This window comes from Musca autumnalis, unplaced genomic scaffold (assembly GCF_047663935.1).
Source record: "Musca autumnalis isolate F117 unplaced genomic scaffold, ASM4766393v1 scaffold_4, whole genome shotgun sequence".
NCBI classification, from domain to species: domain Eukaryota; kingdom Metazoa; phylum Arthropoda; class Insecta; order Diptera; family Muscidae; genus Musca; species Musca autumnalis.
In genome coordinates this window covers 78067967-78083507 of record NW_027411977.1, presented here as the reverse complement: position 1 = coordinate 78083507, position 15541 = coordinate 78067967, and the positions used below count along the sequence as shown (strand labels likewise).

Here is a 15541-nt window from a genome sequence, read left to right as displayed (position 1 = left end):
GCATAGTACTGAAGTTCAAAAAAATTTCCAAACTTTGAGAGCTTCTCCTGCAAAACTCACTTTTTAGACTTACAATACTATTATTTGGAGGTGTCGATATATAAGCACGCCCCTTTGACGGTACAAGCAAGTAGAACTATTCCCATATAAACTGTACTGCTGGAACGCTTTTCGAGTAAACTCAGGAAAACAGGAAATTTCTTCCATGCTAATGAAATATCAATATCAGATAGATTTGTTGTTGGTTTCCTTTGTAGTCCCTATTTGTTTGCCCATAACTGTGTATGTATTTCAAAAACATTCATGAGAACCTAGTATGATGCCGTATGTAAATTCAAAACCATGACGACATACATTTCGTTATTGTTTTCTTTTTTTTCGCAAAACCATCTCAAATTGTTTATTGTTGCCTATAGTAGGTATGTAGTAAATATGTATTATTAGTATTAGTATGTATGTTGTTATAATAGGTACTTACCAGAGCAAAAAAGTTGGTATGGCAATCCTCCAAACTTGCGCCGTTTGTCTGATGTGATTGATGCGTCATAGTTCATAGATTTTAACAACAATACAGCAGCTCCTCATTTTCTCAATTATCATTAAGGTTTTGTATTGTTGTGGTTTTTGTTGCTGTTGTTTTTGTGTTTGTTGTAGATAAATAAGCTATATGCGGCGGCGGCAGCAGAAACAGCTACAAATAAAAACACATAAACGTAGTACACAACAACGAGAGAGAGATGAAAATAAAAACAAAACAAATATAGTAGTGTTTACACAACGTTAGGGTTTGGTTGGTTTGATGACAAGTAGAGTGTGGACAACTTATGAGAAAGATTTCGTTGGTGATGTTTTGTCTGCGACGGCGACGACTACGGCGGCGGCGGCGATGACGTTGAAAACAAGTTAAAAAACGTTAGTTTTTGTTGTACTTATGTGTTCTTTTTTCTTGTTTAGAGATGTTATTGAAACGTTGTATTTATTTGTGTTGATATTTTTTTGTTGTTTTCCGTTTTATTATTATTATTAAAATTATTGCTCTCTTCCACAAACATTCAAATGGAATTTGGCAATTTGCTCATACATTTTTAGATATTTTCTTTTTGTTGTTTAGTTGCGCTGCTGGCAACTTTTCTTTAGCACGGTTTTTCTATGCACTGTAAACTGTTGCTGCTATTGCTCTTTTGCACTTGTTAGCCACTTGATTAAATAAATGAAACAGGAATTTTATTATGCTTTGTTTTTTATAAACCGCGTATGTTGTTTATAAAGAACAAATAAATGCAGTGTTAATTTTAAGTAGTTATGTTTTTCTGTTGATTAAAAGAAACTGTATGCACTCTGCCGATGAGTTTTACGTGGGCGCTTAAAATCACGTAATATCAAAATATTGTAATTTTCCGTCTTTTCTGTTTTTTTTTATAATTTATTTCATTTCAAAGTTACTAAAAACACTCATTTTATTTTTTTTCCTTTTTCATTGTTCCCTTCTTGCCCTCTTCCTTAACGAAAAGAAAACACGTTAATAATTCAGTTTATTTGTTTATTTGTCGCTCTTGTCATCTTCACACAAGTCTGGGGGCGGCTAAACGAACCTCTGTTAATACCCACAACAAATGCCATTTGGTTGTTTGTTCTCTTTTTTATTCTTGTTTTCTTTTGCTATTTCCACGATTCTTATTTTTTATGTTATTCTTTCATATAACTTTTATTTTGGTTTTTGTTTTGCTCACAGTAATCTGGCGAAAAAAATACATTTATGTAGCGAGAAAGAGATGGAGCGAGAGAGGGAGAGAGAAATCAAGAGTGAGAATTCTTGTTTTTGTGTTGTGAGAAGAAAACACCTCTGTCAAATTTATCTCAAAAAAAAAAACGAACAAACCAACGAATGCAAGAAAATTATGAGAGTTGCCGTTGAACCAGAAGAGACGTCTTCTCAGAAAAAAGAAACGTCACAAACATCAGTGTGGGGAGCTTAATTTTTTATACTTTCTGTCATTCTGTGGGAGTGTGTTGTATTTTTTTTCTACACAGTAGATTAAACTCATTTTGTTGTTGTTAATTTTTGTGGTTGATATCGGCAATGTAGACGACACCATCCAACCAATAACAAAGATAATACAATAACGATATGAAAAACAGCAGAAAAACAAACTTTTTATTACACACTATAGTAGTTTCTTGTTGAACAAAAAAAAAAAAAGATGTTGGCAGAAGTGTGTTTGTGTGTACAAGTAAAGTTGTTGCTGTATATTTTGCTCAGCCGATTAGTATGTTGCTACATACGCTTTATATTAACTTGTACTTGTTGTTGCTGGCATTTCTTAATTTTTCTTTTTTCACTTTTTTGTGGGAGAAGAAGAGTTTACACAAGTAAACTGGCAATTGACTGACTAGCTGGCTGTAGGCTCTTTCAACTAGGGACAGGGTTGGGCAACAACAATGAGTATAATAAACGTTTTTATTTATTATTCCATTAAATTATAGCACCCTTTCTTCTTTTTATGGGGTGGTTTTCACTTTTAATTCCCCAACAGTTTCCACATGAAACGTCACAAGATAATGCCCTAATAATAATATTTACTTGCAGTTATTTATTTTTTGTTTTTGCAACTGTGGGCATGAAAAAAATAAACACTTATTTAATTTTATATTTTTAATAATTTTTTTACTTTTCCAAATATTCACATCTATTGTTGTTGTTTCTTTGAAATTAAGCACATAGTCCACAAACAAATTTTCACAAATGACTGACTGGTATTTTTCATATTTGTATTACTCAAGAAAAAATTTCTTTTTGCACTCATTTCAAAAGATGGAAACAACACACAATTGTTAACCGTGTATATCGAGTGACGAGTAGAAACCAACGAATGAACGAACAAACGAGACGACTTCGTTCGCTGTCTACACAATGGAAATTTTGCTTTGTTGCCGCTGTCATTATAATATAACTGTGTGTGCAAGTGTTTGTGCGTGTGTGTGTTTTGCCGTCTTGTTTAATAACAGTGTTGCCAACTTCAAAGAACATGTTATTTACAAAATTGGGGGCTTATGTCACAGAAGAACTTAGGCTAGGTTTACATTAGGGCTCATTATTAGAATTGTTGAAGTTTTATTTATTTGATAGATTTGATAATTCGGAAAAAGACAATTTAGCTTTAATAACAGTACTTATTATAAGAATTGCCTAAAAAATTTTGTCCACAAAAAAAAAACGATGTCCAATTTCAAAAGAAATGGCAATACTGCTTTCAGGTTGTTATTCTCTACAAACTAAATATGCAGCACCACCACTTACCAAACAGAAAAGTCAAAAGTAAATGTTACAAAAAATAATGGCCAAAGACACAAAAGCAAAATCAAATAAACAACAACAATAACTAATATATTAAAAATGTTAAGTTAAAACGAAATAAAAAAGAAAAACTAATGAAACTGGATAAAGGTCATTTAAATACTCTTCTATTTTTTTCTTTAGGTAGGCATGTATCTTCTCATTTTCTTTATCCTTTTGCATTCGTTCATTCATTGCTTTGTTTTATACGAGAAGAAAACTTGTAAAAAAAGGGAAATGACAGCGACCAACTTTGATGTCGTCGCCGTCGAGGGCGATGCACGACGACGCATACAAATTGAAAAAAAAAAGAAACAACAACCAAAAAAGGAACACATCAACTTGAAAACAATGGTGGGCTCAAAAACAAAACGACGCAAAACTCACACACATTATTTCTATTTGCACTCAATGCAAACTCTCTCAATATTATTTCACTCATTCTCTTTCAGCAAAAATTTTTCTCTCCTTGATTACCGTGAACAAGACTAAAGAGTATAATAGAGGAATTATAATTATGCATTGTTTTCGTTTGAAAAACAAAAAAAAATGATAAAAGAAACGTAATGATGATGCACGTAGTGGTGGGGAACATTATTGGAGAAGCCAGCCACCAAGCCATTACTAATATTTTTTTTTTTTTGTTTCTGTACATTGACAGCAGAGCCAGAGCCAACCAAGATGGAAGATTATACAAAGTAGTTTCAACCAAGCGTCAAATCAACTTCAAACAGTTTTGTTTTTGTAGAGGAGAAGAAAAAGAAAAACATTTGTTTTAATTGTTGTTGCTGCTGCTGCTGTTCGGGGTTTTCTGTGTTATAAACTAAAGCAGGTTCGCAGTGGGTAGCCTCCATATCAAATTTCTAGTTGGTAAGCCATATAAAATTTGAATATTTTGCAAGCATGTTTATCCCCCCTCTTTTATTTTTCTTTCTTATTTAGGTGGTAGATACTCTGTGAACGAAATGATGCCACCACATTTGTGACAAAAAATAAATTGATTTTGATTAAATACAAACCAAGAACTAAATATGTATATTCCTGGAGCATCTTTTATTTATATGGGCAGTTTTTTTGACTACCTATAAGATAATCCTGGTAGTCAAAAAAACTGCCCATATAAATAAAAGATGAAAGAAGAAATATCCAAAAATATTAAGTTAGCTTGAGAATGATGCTATGTCACCAAATGCAAATCCCCATTTGTATGGCGTAAGGTTCGGTTTTCCTGTCATTATTTGTGACTACATGCATATTTTCAATTTTGAAAAGGATGACCGCACTTAACCTAATAAATAAGTGCGGTCAAGACAAGAAACGATATATAAGCTAGGTACATATTGGGTTTGTGGTAACCCTATTGATGAAAGAATTGCCGTATGGGAGACCAAGTTCTTAATGTACACCAATACTACTCGTATGAGAGATAAAGAACAACCAAGGTTCACAACTGTCTAAATGTAGAAGTAAAAGTGTGATTTGGTACAAACTCGCCCCAAAACGCTTAAAAAGTAAAATTGTTTGAAGAAACAATTTCGTATCCCATAAAAAACTGCCGTAAAATGCTTGAGCTTTGACAACCCACAATACTTAGACCATATTTACATTGGGCAATTTTCCTTGCGACAGTTTGATGGAGAGAGAAGTGAGGCATATGGTAACCCTTTGCCTCTCAACACCCTCTCTCACCTACAAACTGGCAATTGCCGCAGGGAAAATCGTCTAATGTAAATATGGACTTATTTTCGAAACGTCAGTTGCTTTGTTGTCATGAAACAAACCTCATGAAATTAGGCCTTCTTAGATCGTGTTCCATACTAGAGTAATTTTATGAAATTGCAGTAGTTGGGAACTCGATTCTAAGAACTCCGAATTGAATGAGATTTATTTCATGACAACAAAGCATCTGACGTTTCGGATGTCAACCTATATTAGAGGGGAATTTTACCGGTACTCCAAGTTATAGGCCCAATAAAGGTCTGGTTCTAGGTTATTTTATGACCATCACAAGGAGTAGCATTGCGTCGTAAGCAACTACCAGAGGTTAGTAAAATATAGCGAATTGCTTGAAGATACAATTTCTAGTCCCATGAAAGAACTGCCGCAGTGTCAATAAAGGTCAGGTTCTAGGCTATTTTATGACAATCACAAGGAGTAGCATTGCGTGGTAACTACCAGTGGCGGCAGAATAGATTAGTAGTCCCACGTTTTACAGAGTATATGAAGACTGACTGACTTCAAATGAAGTCACCTTGCAACCCGTCTCCATTAGCAGAGACTACCCGACCTCATCACATCTGAATGTCACACTTTTATTAATGATGAAAAAGGTAAATGGATTGATTTAAGAGAGTTTACAAATTTAAAGATATGCCGAGCTTCTTTTGATTTTTTGGCTAGGATAACGGATTTGCTGGGACGTCTTCACTGCTGCAGCCTATGAAAAAGCATTGGTGGGGAAAATCGTTCATGAAAAATTGATTCATCATGACCAAAAGTCTACTTTGAATGTCGACTTGCCTCCCCTAGGAGCTTTACGATGACATGTTGCAAAATGCCATCCAAAATGCGAAACCACCCAAAGCCTTCGTCTCAAAAGTAATCTCTATGATAATGCTGAAACATCTAGAAGAGTCATGGCCAATATTTTGCAAAGTGATTAACTTGTCGTTAGTCACCCTGTACTCAATGTTCCCAAAGTCTAAAGAAACAGCCTTAACTATCTGTAAAAAAAAAACGCGGAGGGATTTTCAAATAAATTGCGGTCGAAGTTAACATGTTTATTTTTTTAGGTTTTCACGATTTTGCTTGGAAACCTCAAGTCCTACTACGGTAATAGGACTAAAGAAAATTGTGGCAATGAAAATCCGTCAGACGATTTTTTTATTTTTCTCATCTATGAACATTGTAGCTTCAGAATTCGCAAAAATGTCCCAGGTGTAAGCACCTTTTATTTAAAGTTAGTTAAGGCGCACCGTATGGAGCCACTATTTTGAAGCGAATCAAAAATGCTTGGTAAAGATAAATCGTAAAGCACAATTTCGAGGCGACCTGATATACTACCAACGGACATAATACCCAAAATGAATCTTAGGCCTTATGACTGTCTCAATGGCGGCGTAAAATCCGTTAAACGCTTTGTCCGTTTTTAATAAAAAATATTACTGAAGGCGAATTTGAACGAGTAGCCGACTTTAAGTCTGTCTAATACTATGTTTACATTTACGAAATCCACTCGATTTCAACTGTGAATTCCTTTGCTCAAACGTCAAATGAAATCCAATAGATTTCAGATGAGGTTTCATTTGACGTATACACAAAGGAATTGACAGATGAAATCGAGTGGATTTCGTAAATGTAAACATAGTATAAGTGTGAAAGCTTTAAATCACAATCGACGACCGGCTAATTACATTTAAAGATGAGTTTAAGATACGAAAGGTTCCACACGCGTAAACTGCTTTGCATCTGTCCAAAGATTAAAGCTGCAAGTCCCGGCCCAAGGCAACCAACGCCATGAAAAAAGTGATAGGGAGTTCATAACGCCTACCAATGTGAAATTGGACCGTTGAGCGTTATGTCAGGTCGCCTTGTATTTACAATAACTACCCGTGCTGAATGGTTGAAAACGATTTCAAAAAGTGACAATAACTGGAATTATGTAGTTCCAACACTAGCATGCTACGAAAACAAATGCCTTTTAGCGTTTTATCATTATAAGTTCTGTAATGCGATTCTCTAATGCTATGTTTACATTTACGAAATCCACTCGATTTCAACTGTCAATTTCATTGCTCAAACGTCATATGAAATTCAAACGTCAGTTGAAATCGAGTGGATTTCGTAAATGTAAACATAGTATTACACATTTTTTGAGTTACCGACAAAAATCGGTAAAATTGGGGAAATTACAACAAATTTTTTATAAAGGGATTTGACACTTCATATTTGAACAGCTGGTGTGATACCACTACCTTGGTAATTGTGCCATGATTCGATGTAAAAGCATACAAAAAATCACATAGTAGTTGTGTTCCAGAACTAAAAAGTTTTTGCAATTTTTAACACTTTTGCACATTTTGCGTTCCCTTACCCTAAAACACGGCACAATTTATATGGCTCTCGTTATCCACTTCTACTGCTTTTGCAATTTTATAAAATACTGGAACATGTCATATATAAATAAATACATGAAACCTAATATTAGCTTTGTTCCTAAACCTGCTAGAATCTACTATTTTTGAAATTTCTGTCAAAATTATAAAGAAAAAAAATTGCAGATTCTGGAGCAAAGCAATTATTAATAAGGTTGACTGGTCAACCCTCCCTAACTGAAAATGTCAAATTTCAAGATTACCAACATACGTTTAGATATGGAGCTAGCTAATATCTGTATCTCCCCAGCAAACCAAATGTCTGATGTCCGACACGTCTGAACAATTTCGGAAGCAAAGTCGTTCAGATTTCGTTCCGATTTCTAAACGATTTTTCGGAGAGGAAATAGTTCAGATTTTGTACCGATTTCGTTCAGATTTCGGAACGAATGTCGGATAGAAATTTCCTTTCCGAATTTCTTAAGGATTTTCTTCAGATTTCGTTACGAAATCGGACCGAAATCGATCCGATGTCGCTGCGACATTTTGTTCCGAAATTATGTCAACCACTTCATACAACTTTCGTTAAGATATCGTTACGATTTCGGACGATACGTCCGACGTTTTGTTCCGATTTCGTTACGAAGTCGGTACGATTGGTTTGCTGGGTCTGCCCAAACTATACATATTTACATAAAACAATATTACTGGTGATCACACACTCGACATTAATTTCATATGTTTCTTTTGTGCGCGGCATTCGTTTGGTTGGTCAAAGAAAAAGCAAAAGAAACAAACCAAATGTCGGTAAAACGGCATATTAACTCTGTTCCAATCTGCAAAAAAGGCCAATATTGAGTAGATGGATGGATGGTGGTGATGATGATGGTTGGTGGTAGTAGTAACACAATGCAGCAAGAAGCAGTACATATACTATAGTATCTGAATCTGAATAGTTGAACTGAGGGACACAAGTGCTGCTGTTGGCTCATTTACTCGCTACTTTTGTGTGTTTACTTTTTTTGCAACCTTAAATATTGTATGATGGCCCAACCGACCAACCATCTTCCATATCCAAGCCTGCTGCCAGCCATCCAAGCAAAAAAAGACAACCACAAAAGAAAAGAAAAAATAAACTTCTGTTTTATGTGTTGAGTTGATTTCGGCTGCAGCCGTCCTTGTTGCTGTTTGATACTGCTGCTCTGCTCTCGCTCTTGTCTTGGGCACTCACTCACATTACACTCACTCTTTTTGTATTTTCGTTGTTTTTTCTGGTTTCTTCCCCTTTTAACCAACGGAAATAGCAAAAGAGAACACACAAAAAAACGAGAAAAAAACTGAATTGCAAAATTACGCGTCATATAGGAATTTTTTTAATTTGAATTTGTATTATTTTTTTAATAAACATTTATTAGATAGTCGATAGCACAAAACGTTGACAATTAGGCATAGCAAAAAATGCTTCATTTGAGTGCATTTGTTTAGTTGCTCAATAACAATTTTTCTATGTTCCACTTTCCATTCAATTGTGATTTCTAATCGATATTTTTCTATTTCTTTTTTTATTATCTTTTTCGACGATTTTTTGGCCATTTAAACTTTAAAACACTTTAAAAACTATGTCAAACTGTGCCACATATTTCCATTTATTTCTATTATTTTCTTCTTTATTTTATTTGTTAAAAGACTAACCGTTTTAATTAAATTTTTGCTTAGTTACTAAATAAATGTACACACAACAACGGCGGATAAAAGAAAATATTTTATAATAACGAATGAATGCGACGACAACGAACAACGCATAGAGTAACATTGACGACTAACGTTGACGTTTGCGACTGCGATGAGAAGACTTGAAATGGCGTTGGCGAGCAGAAAATACAGATTTTTTCTTTTTCATGTTATACACTCATTCAGAGTTGTATTTTTTGGTATAAGTAATTTACACAGAGATATTAGTTTCTTTTTTTTTAATGAGCTTTTCCACAGAAATCTTTATATTTTCTTTTTACATTAGCCATTGTAAATAAAAAATAAATGTAATTAATTTATAAATTTAAAAGATTTTCCATTGATACCCTAATATTTCCACCACTGTATTTATTTCGTTTGAACACACAAACAAATTCTTAGCAAAGCCGTATATTGTCACACACACACTCACATAGCAGACAACAAAATAGCGAAAGAATTGATTTTCTCTCACTGTCGCAGTCGCAATTTGGCAACTTTCCCCTCTTTTTCGATAAAAATCTTGTCACCTCTTTATACAATTCAATTTTTGTCACTTATATGATAGAAATTTACTTCATCTAAACACTCTTTATTGTTTTATAGCGAGAATGCATCAATTAGCGTAAAATTTTGCGTTTTAACATTTTTTGTCGTTTATTTCTTTATTTGATAATTTATCTTCTCTTATTCACTTTATTCGGCAGACTATAGTTGTCACTTTCTTGTTGTCGGCAAAAATTCACCCACACACTCTTATATAGACTGGAGTTCACATATATCCACACACATTCACATTTACTTGTAGCAACAATCAACCTTGTCGAAATTTTTTAAACTTTTGGATAATATTCATGGAAATTCATAGATAACCACATTATGCTTTACTTCTGTTTTGAATTTATATGTTCATGATTTAATTTCACAAAAATACGCTTTAACTACTTTAACTTGAAATTGTCTTTTCAATCTTCACAAGTTCACAGAGTCTCAGATAGTCTCCTGCAAAATTGATTTCGATTTGGTGTAACTAGTCATTTCATTTTGAAACAGGGTTACCATGCCTTCTATAATGTTCACGAATTTGTCAGTGCCATACATAGTGATGTTGTACGATATATCCTATGTTATTTGAATTTCATCTCGAAATAAAATCAATCCAATAAATAATTCAAATTAAAATATATACATATATTTCTTAACAGTTTATTTCAAGATCTATTTAATACCCCGGTTACACTATACCGGATTAACCCAGTGTGTTTGGGTTTCAAATGTCAATTCCATAGCGCAAACGTCAAATAAATCCTCATGAAGTAGGTTAACTCGGCAAACAAAACTCTAGTGTAACCGTACTATAAGAGACATCAAGAAAATTCTGAAAGCTTTCAAAGTGTTTAAGTTTTCATACAATTAATTCACAATAACAAAGAATTTTACAGATTGAAACCAAAAGAATATTTATAGCTCATTTAGACTAGCCATAAATCCTCGACTGGGTTTAATAAATCCAGTACAAATCTCATTGCATTTAAGGTGTGAACAGAATGAAATAAGCCGTTTTTTTCACGCTCAGTGAAGCGGCGTATTTTATTGTGTTTCTACCTTAAAGGTGTGAACCATGGTTTAATAAGAAAGGTTAGCTAAAGCTTTCTGTGAATTTAAATTTTTTCTTTCGATTCTAAAACGTCAAAATAAAATACACAATCTGGGTATGTGTGTGTGCTGTTTGAAAAATATGCCAAACAATTTTAAAAACAATCGAATTCAATGGTTTTTAAAATTGTGTTTAGAACATTTGTATGGAAGAAATTCGTTAGCTTTGCATTGAAACACACATTTTATAATATCCACAAGTCGATTATGTAGAGAAACCTTGACACTTCATTAATTTTTCGCGTTTTTTATAAAATGCTCAAAAATGGTATCGTAAACAAACCCACTTGTTGCAGTTGAGTTTACTAATTTTGACGTTTTAGGAATTCAGGAAAAACAAGGGTTCTATAGATTGTTTTCATTTAAATCTACCTCTTTACTTATACCATGGTGTGAACAGAATGAAAAACGCCGCATCTTCACGCTCAGTTTCATGTAGAAGACTAAAGGCCAAGTACTACCTAATTCAAATGAATTAGACAGCATTTGGATTAGGTAGTACTTGGCCTTTAATCTTTTACATGAAACTGAGCGTGAAAAAAGCGACGTATTTTATTCTGTTCACAGCTTAAGATATACATTTTGGAGGATTTAAATGACAGTCAGCTGATTTTTGATCATAGCACAATTACCAAGGTAGATGCATCAGCCCATCTGATCGAATTTGAAACGTCAAGAGAATTTTTTGTAAATTGAATTCGTCTCAAGAAACATACGTCAAATTACAAATTTATTGTTTAATACTGAAAATGTTAGCACATAATGCTACTAATGCTAACTAAAGCTGAAAACACATCCAACGTTTGAGTAAAATTGTGTGCCATTTCTGGTAGAAGAATAAAGAAAAATTAAAACTTGGCAACATTTTGACTTTTATTCATCTACCAGAAATGACACAAAATAATTCTGTATATTAGTATACCCAAAGTGAAAACATACATGTGAAAAAGCAGATGGTCTGATGGCCGCCTTAAGAGCAAATAAAGAATTATCTTATCGCAGTTTGCCCATCTTTAATAAATATAAGCTCTGTTCCAGAACTAAAAAGTTTTTACAATTTTTACCACTTTTACACATTTTGCGTTCCCGTACACAAAATTTATATGAAAATCGTTTACGACTTTTACAACTTTTACGACTTTTACCACTTTATAAAGTACGGGAACAGGCCAATAATTTTATCGTTTAGACATCGTAAATATTAGTCTTGGTTGATTAAAATCAACTTTATACGTCAAAACAAATTTAATTTTTCCGTCTTGTTTACAAATGTTTACATTTTAAATTATTTTTAGTGTAGCAATTCACCGATGCGTCTACATTTGGCCTGTTCCCGTACTTTATAAAGTGGTAAAAGTCGTAAAAGTTGTCCACACTAGAGTAAATTTCATTAAAAAATTTCATGAAATTAGGTGTTCTTAGGCCGAATTCCCCATTACAGCAATTTCATGATTTTGCTCTACTATGGAACTCAATCTAGAGACTCATAATTTCATGTTAAAATTTCAGTGAAATTATTCTAGTGTGGCCCGGGACATAGTAGATTAAAATAAAATATAATAAATAAATAAAATAATACAATTGCTGTAGTGGGGAATTCTATAAAAAAACGCCTGATTTCATGAATTTTTTTACTGAAATTCAGGCTAGTGTGGGCCGGGACTTTCTTGTGCCAGCTTGCAACTTTTTGTATTTTCTAGCAACATGTTCCAAAAAACAGAGTTGTATACGAGGATTTATGCCAGATTTAAAAAAACACTCAATACGATGATTTATAGTACGGTTATAGCTCATTTAGACTAGCCATAAATCCTCGACTGGATTTAATAAATCCAGTACAAATCTCATTGCATTTAGATATACATTTTGGAGGATTTAAATGGCAGTCAGCTGATTTTTGTTCATAGCACAATTACCAAGGTAGATGCATCAGCCTATCTGAACGAATGTGAAACGTCAAAAGAATTTTTTGCAAATTGAATTCGTGTCAAAAAACATACGTCAAATTACAAAGGTATTGTTTAATACTGAAAATGTTAGCATATTATGCTACTAATGCTAACTAAAGAGCAAATAAAGAATTATTTTATCACAGTTTGTCCATCTAAAATAAATAAAGAATTATTTTATTGCTTAGACATCGTAAATATTAGTCTTGTTTGATTAAAATCAACTTTGTACATCAAAAGAAAGTTAATTTTTCCACCTTGTTTACAAATTTTGACATTTTAAATTATTTTTATTGTAGCAATTCACCGATGCATCTACCTTGTTTCTTGTGGCAGCTTGCAACTTTTTGTATTTTCTAGCAACATGTTGCAAAAAACAGAGTTGTATACGAGGATTTATGCCAGATTTAAAACAAATCCACTCAATAGGAGGATTTATTTTTGTATGGGAAATCTGGTAGATTTTGGCTGGATTTAGCAAATAAAACCTGATAATGCGCTAAATCCGGCTAATGGTGTCATATCTAAATGGCATATTACACTAGAGTTTTAGGATTTATTTGGAATTGACATTTCAATGGGTTAATCCGGTTAATACCCCGGTTACACTATTGAAGGTTAACCCACTGGGTTTAATAGATCCAGTGGGTTGGGTTAATCTTTGCTGGTTACACTTAGCTTTTCGAGGATATAAACTGTCAGCTGATGTTTGTTTACGTATACATACAAAATAACTAATAAAGTCGTGTGTTACACTTTTACAATTCCTCGTATGAGATATCGTCCCCTCTTTGCTCATATTGGTATATTTTACACACAGGGATACATTTTTGTATCATGGTATCAAGCGTACTTTTTGTTAAAAAAGTGTCTAATGTAAAAAAGTAAAAATAATTTTATGATATTCAAATAACTTTAGGATTATTAACTCCATAAAATCTCATGCGACCAATCCTAAACGTGTAAAACACGACAAACTCTGTTGCAAAAACAGTTTCAACTTTTGGTACTTTTTGAGTAGAGTTGGATTTTTTGCACAAATACCGAATACAACACTGTATTTTTGGTGGATTTGTGCCGGATTTAAAATAAACCCAGTCGTGAGAGGATTTAATTTTTGTATAGCAAATCTGTAGTGGAATTCTGTAACTAATTTTTTGAGTTACCGACAAAAATCGGTAACATTAAAACGCAAAATTATGAATGAAAAGTATTAATAAAAGTTGACAGCACTGTTCTTATCGGTAGAATTTAGCAACAGCTTTATTTTGGTTGTTAACTTACCGAAAAATTTCGTTAATTATCGAAATTATAAAGATTTTAATTTTAACGATATTTGTCGGTAACTCGAAAAATGAGTTACAGAATTCCACTACTGGTCTGATTTGACCAGATTAAGCAATAAATCCTCATGAAGTGGGTTAACCCGGAAAAAAGCTGTAGTGTAACCGTTCTATAAGTGTAATCGGGGTATTATAGCTCATTTATAGTACGTTTATATATAACAGGATTTAACAAACCCACTGGGTTTTAAATGTCAATTCCATTACATATACGTCAAACAAATCCTCATAAAGAAGGTAATATAAACATGGCCTTAGACTAGCCATAAATCCTCGACTGAATTTAATAAATCCAGTACAAATCTCATAGCATTTAGATATACATTTTGGAGGATTTAAATGGCAGTCAGCTTTTTTTTCATAGCACATTTACCAAGGTAGAGGCATCAGCCCATCTGATCGAATTTGAAACGTCAAGAGAATTTTTTGTAAATTGAATTCGTCTCAAGAAACATACGTCAAATTACAAATTTATATTTTAATACTGAAAATGTTAGCACATTATGCTACAAACGCCAACCAATGATCAAATAAAGAATTATTTTATCGTTTAGACGTTATAAATATTAGTCTTGATTGATTAAAATCAACTTTGTACATCAATTAATTTTTTCGACTTTTTTACAAATTTTGACATTATAAATTATTTTTTATAGCAATTCACCGATGCACCTACATTAGCTTTGTTCCTTTACTTTTTTAATGGTAAGGGTGGTAAAAGAGAAAAGTGTCAAAATCATGAACATTTTTACCAGAAAAGTAAAGAAACGGAAAAATGGTAGGTCTGGCAGCAATGTCGAAAAGAAACATAAAAAAAATCAATTTTCGTCTTTTATTTCACTGTTTTTAATTTAGTTTTATCAGCTTTCGACTTTTTCTTCTGTTAATCGTCAAACAAAAGTCGAAAAATCAGTTCTGCCATTTTTTACCTGCAGAAATTTTGCTGGTAGCCTGTGGTAGAAGAGAAAGCCATTTTCGCTCTCTCTCCACTCTCTCTCTCTCTCTCTTGCTTCCAGGTTTGCCACTTTTCGGGGTTAAGGAACGCTTTGCAGGTTAAAAATGGTAAAAATGGTAACCTCAGGTAAGTAAAAGAACACAGCTCTTGTTTCTTGTGCAAGCTTGCAACTTTTTGTATTTTTTAGCAACATGCTGCAAAACACAGAGTTGTATACGAGGATTTAAGGCCTGCGTACATAAGCTGCCTTGCCTGCTTACTTCTGATAAAAGAATAAAAAAGAAAAGGGCAACCCAGTTCGAAATTTCCTCGGCCTTCTTTATTCTTTTATTTTTATTATGTCAAAAATGAAGCAGGAAAGCAAGGCAATCAGGCAGAGCAGCTTATGTACGCAGGCCTTTATGCCGGATTTAAAACAAATCCACTCAATACGAGGATTTATTATTGTATGAGAAATCTGGTGGATTTTGGCCGGATTT

General features: G+C 33.3%; 1 protein-coding gene and 1 long non-coding RNA gene across 23 annotated transcripts in view; one reads left to right on the top strand and one right to left on the bottom strand.

Moving 5' to 3' along the window:
- The window catches only part of skd (mediator complex subunit skuld), a 63683-nt gene extending 53473 nt beyond the window's left edge, over nt 1-10210 (bottom strand). For 2 of the 21 annotated variants that reach the window (XR_012412735.1, XM_073984845.1), the window contains exons 1-2: nt 9121-9265; nt 479-1197 (exon numbers count right to left, since the gene is read on the bottom strand). Coding sequence is in view for 20 of the 21 variants with exons in the window: in XM_073984845.1 (XP_073840946.1) it covers nt 479-547 (69 nt within the window). In the remaining variant the exon portion in view is untranslated. Of the gene's footprint in view, nt 1-478; nt 1500-2669; nt 2798-9120; nt 9266-9592 lie in introns of those variants that run through there. The other 19 variants (XM_073984862.1, XM_073984864.1, XM_073984857.1 and 16 more) reach the window with 19 other exon arrangements.
- Nucleotides 3794-4370, top strand: LOC141402849 (uncharacterized). Of its 2 annotated transcripts, XR_012412738.1 has the most exons (3): nt 3794-3918; nt 3996-4204; nt 4277-4370. It is a non-coding gene; the product is annotated as an uncharacterized lncRNA (long non-coding RNA). The 2 variants fall into 2 exon arrangements; XR_012412737.1 differs by having other exon boundaries at nt 3826-4204.
- Nucleotides 10211-15541: the final 5331 nt, after the last annotated feature.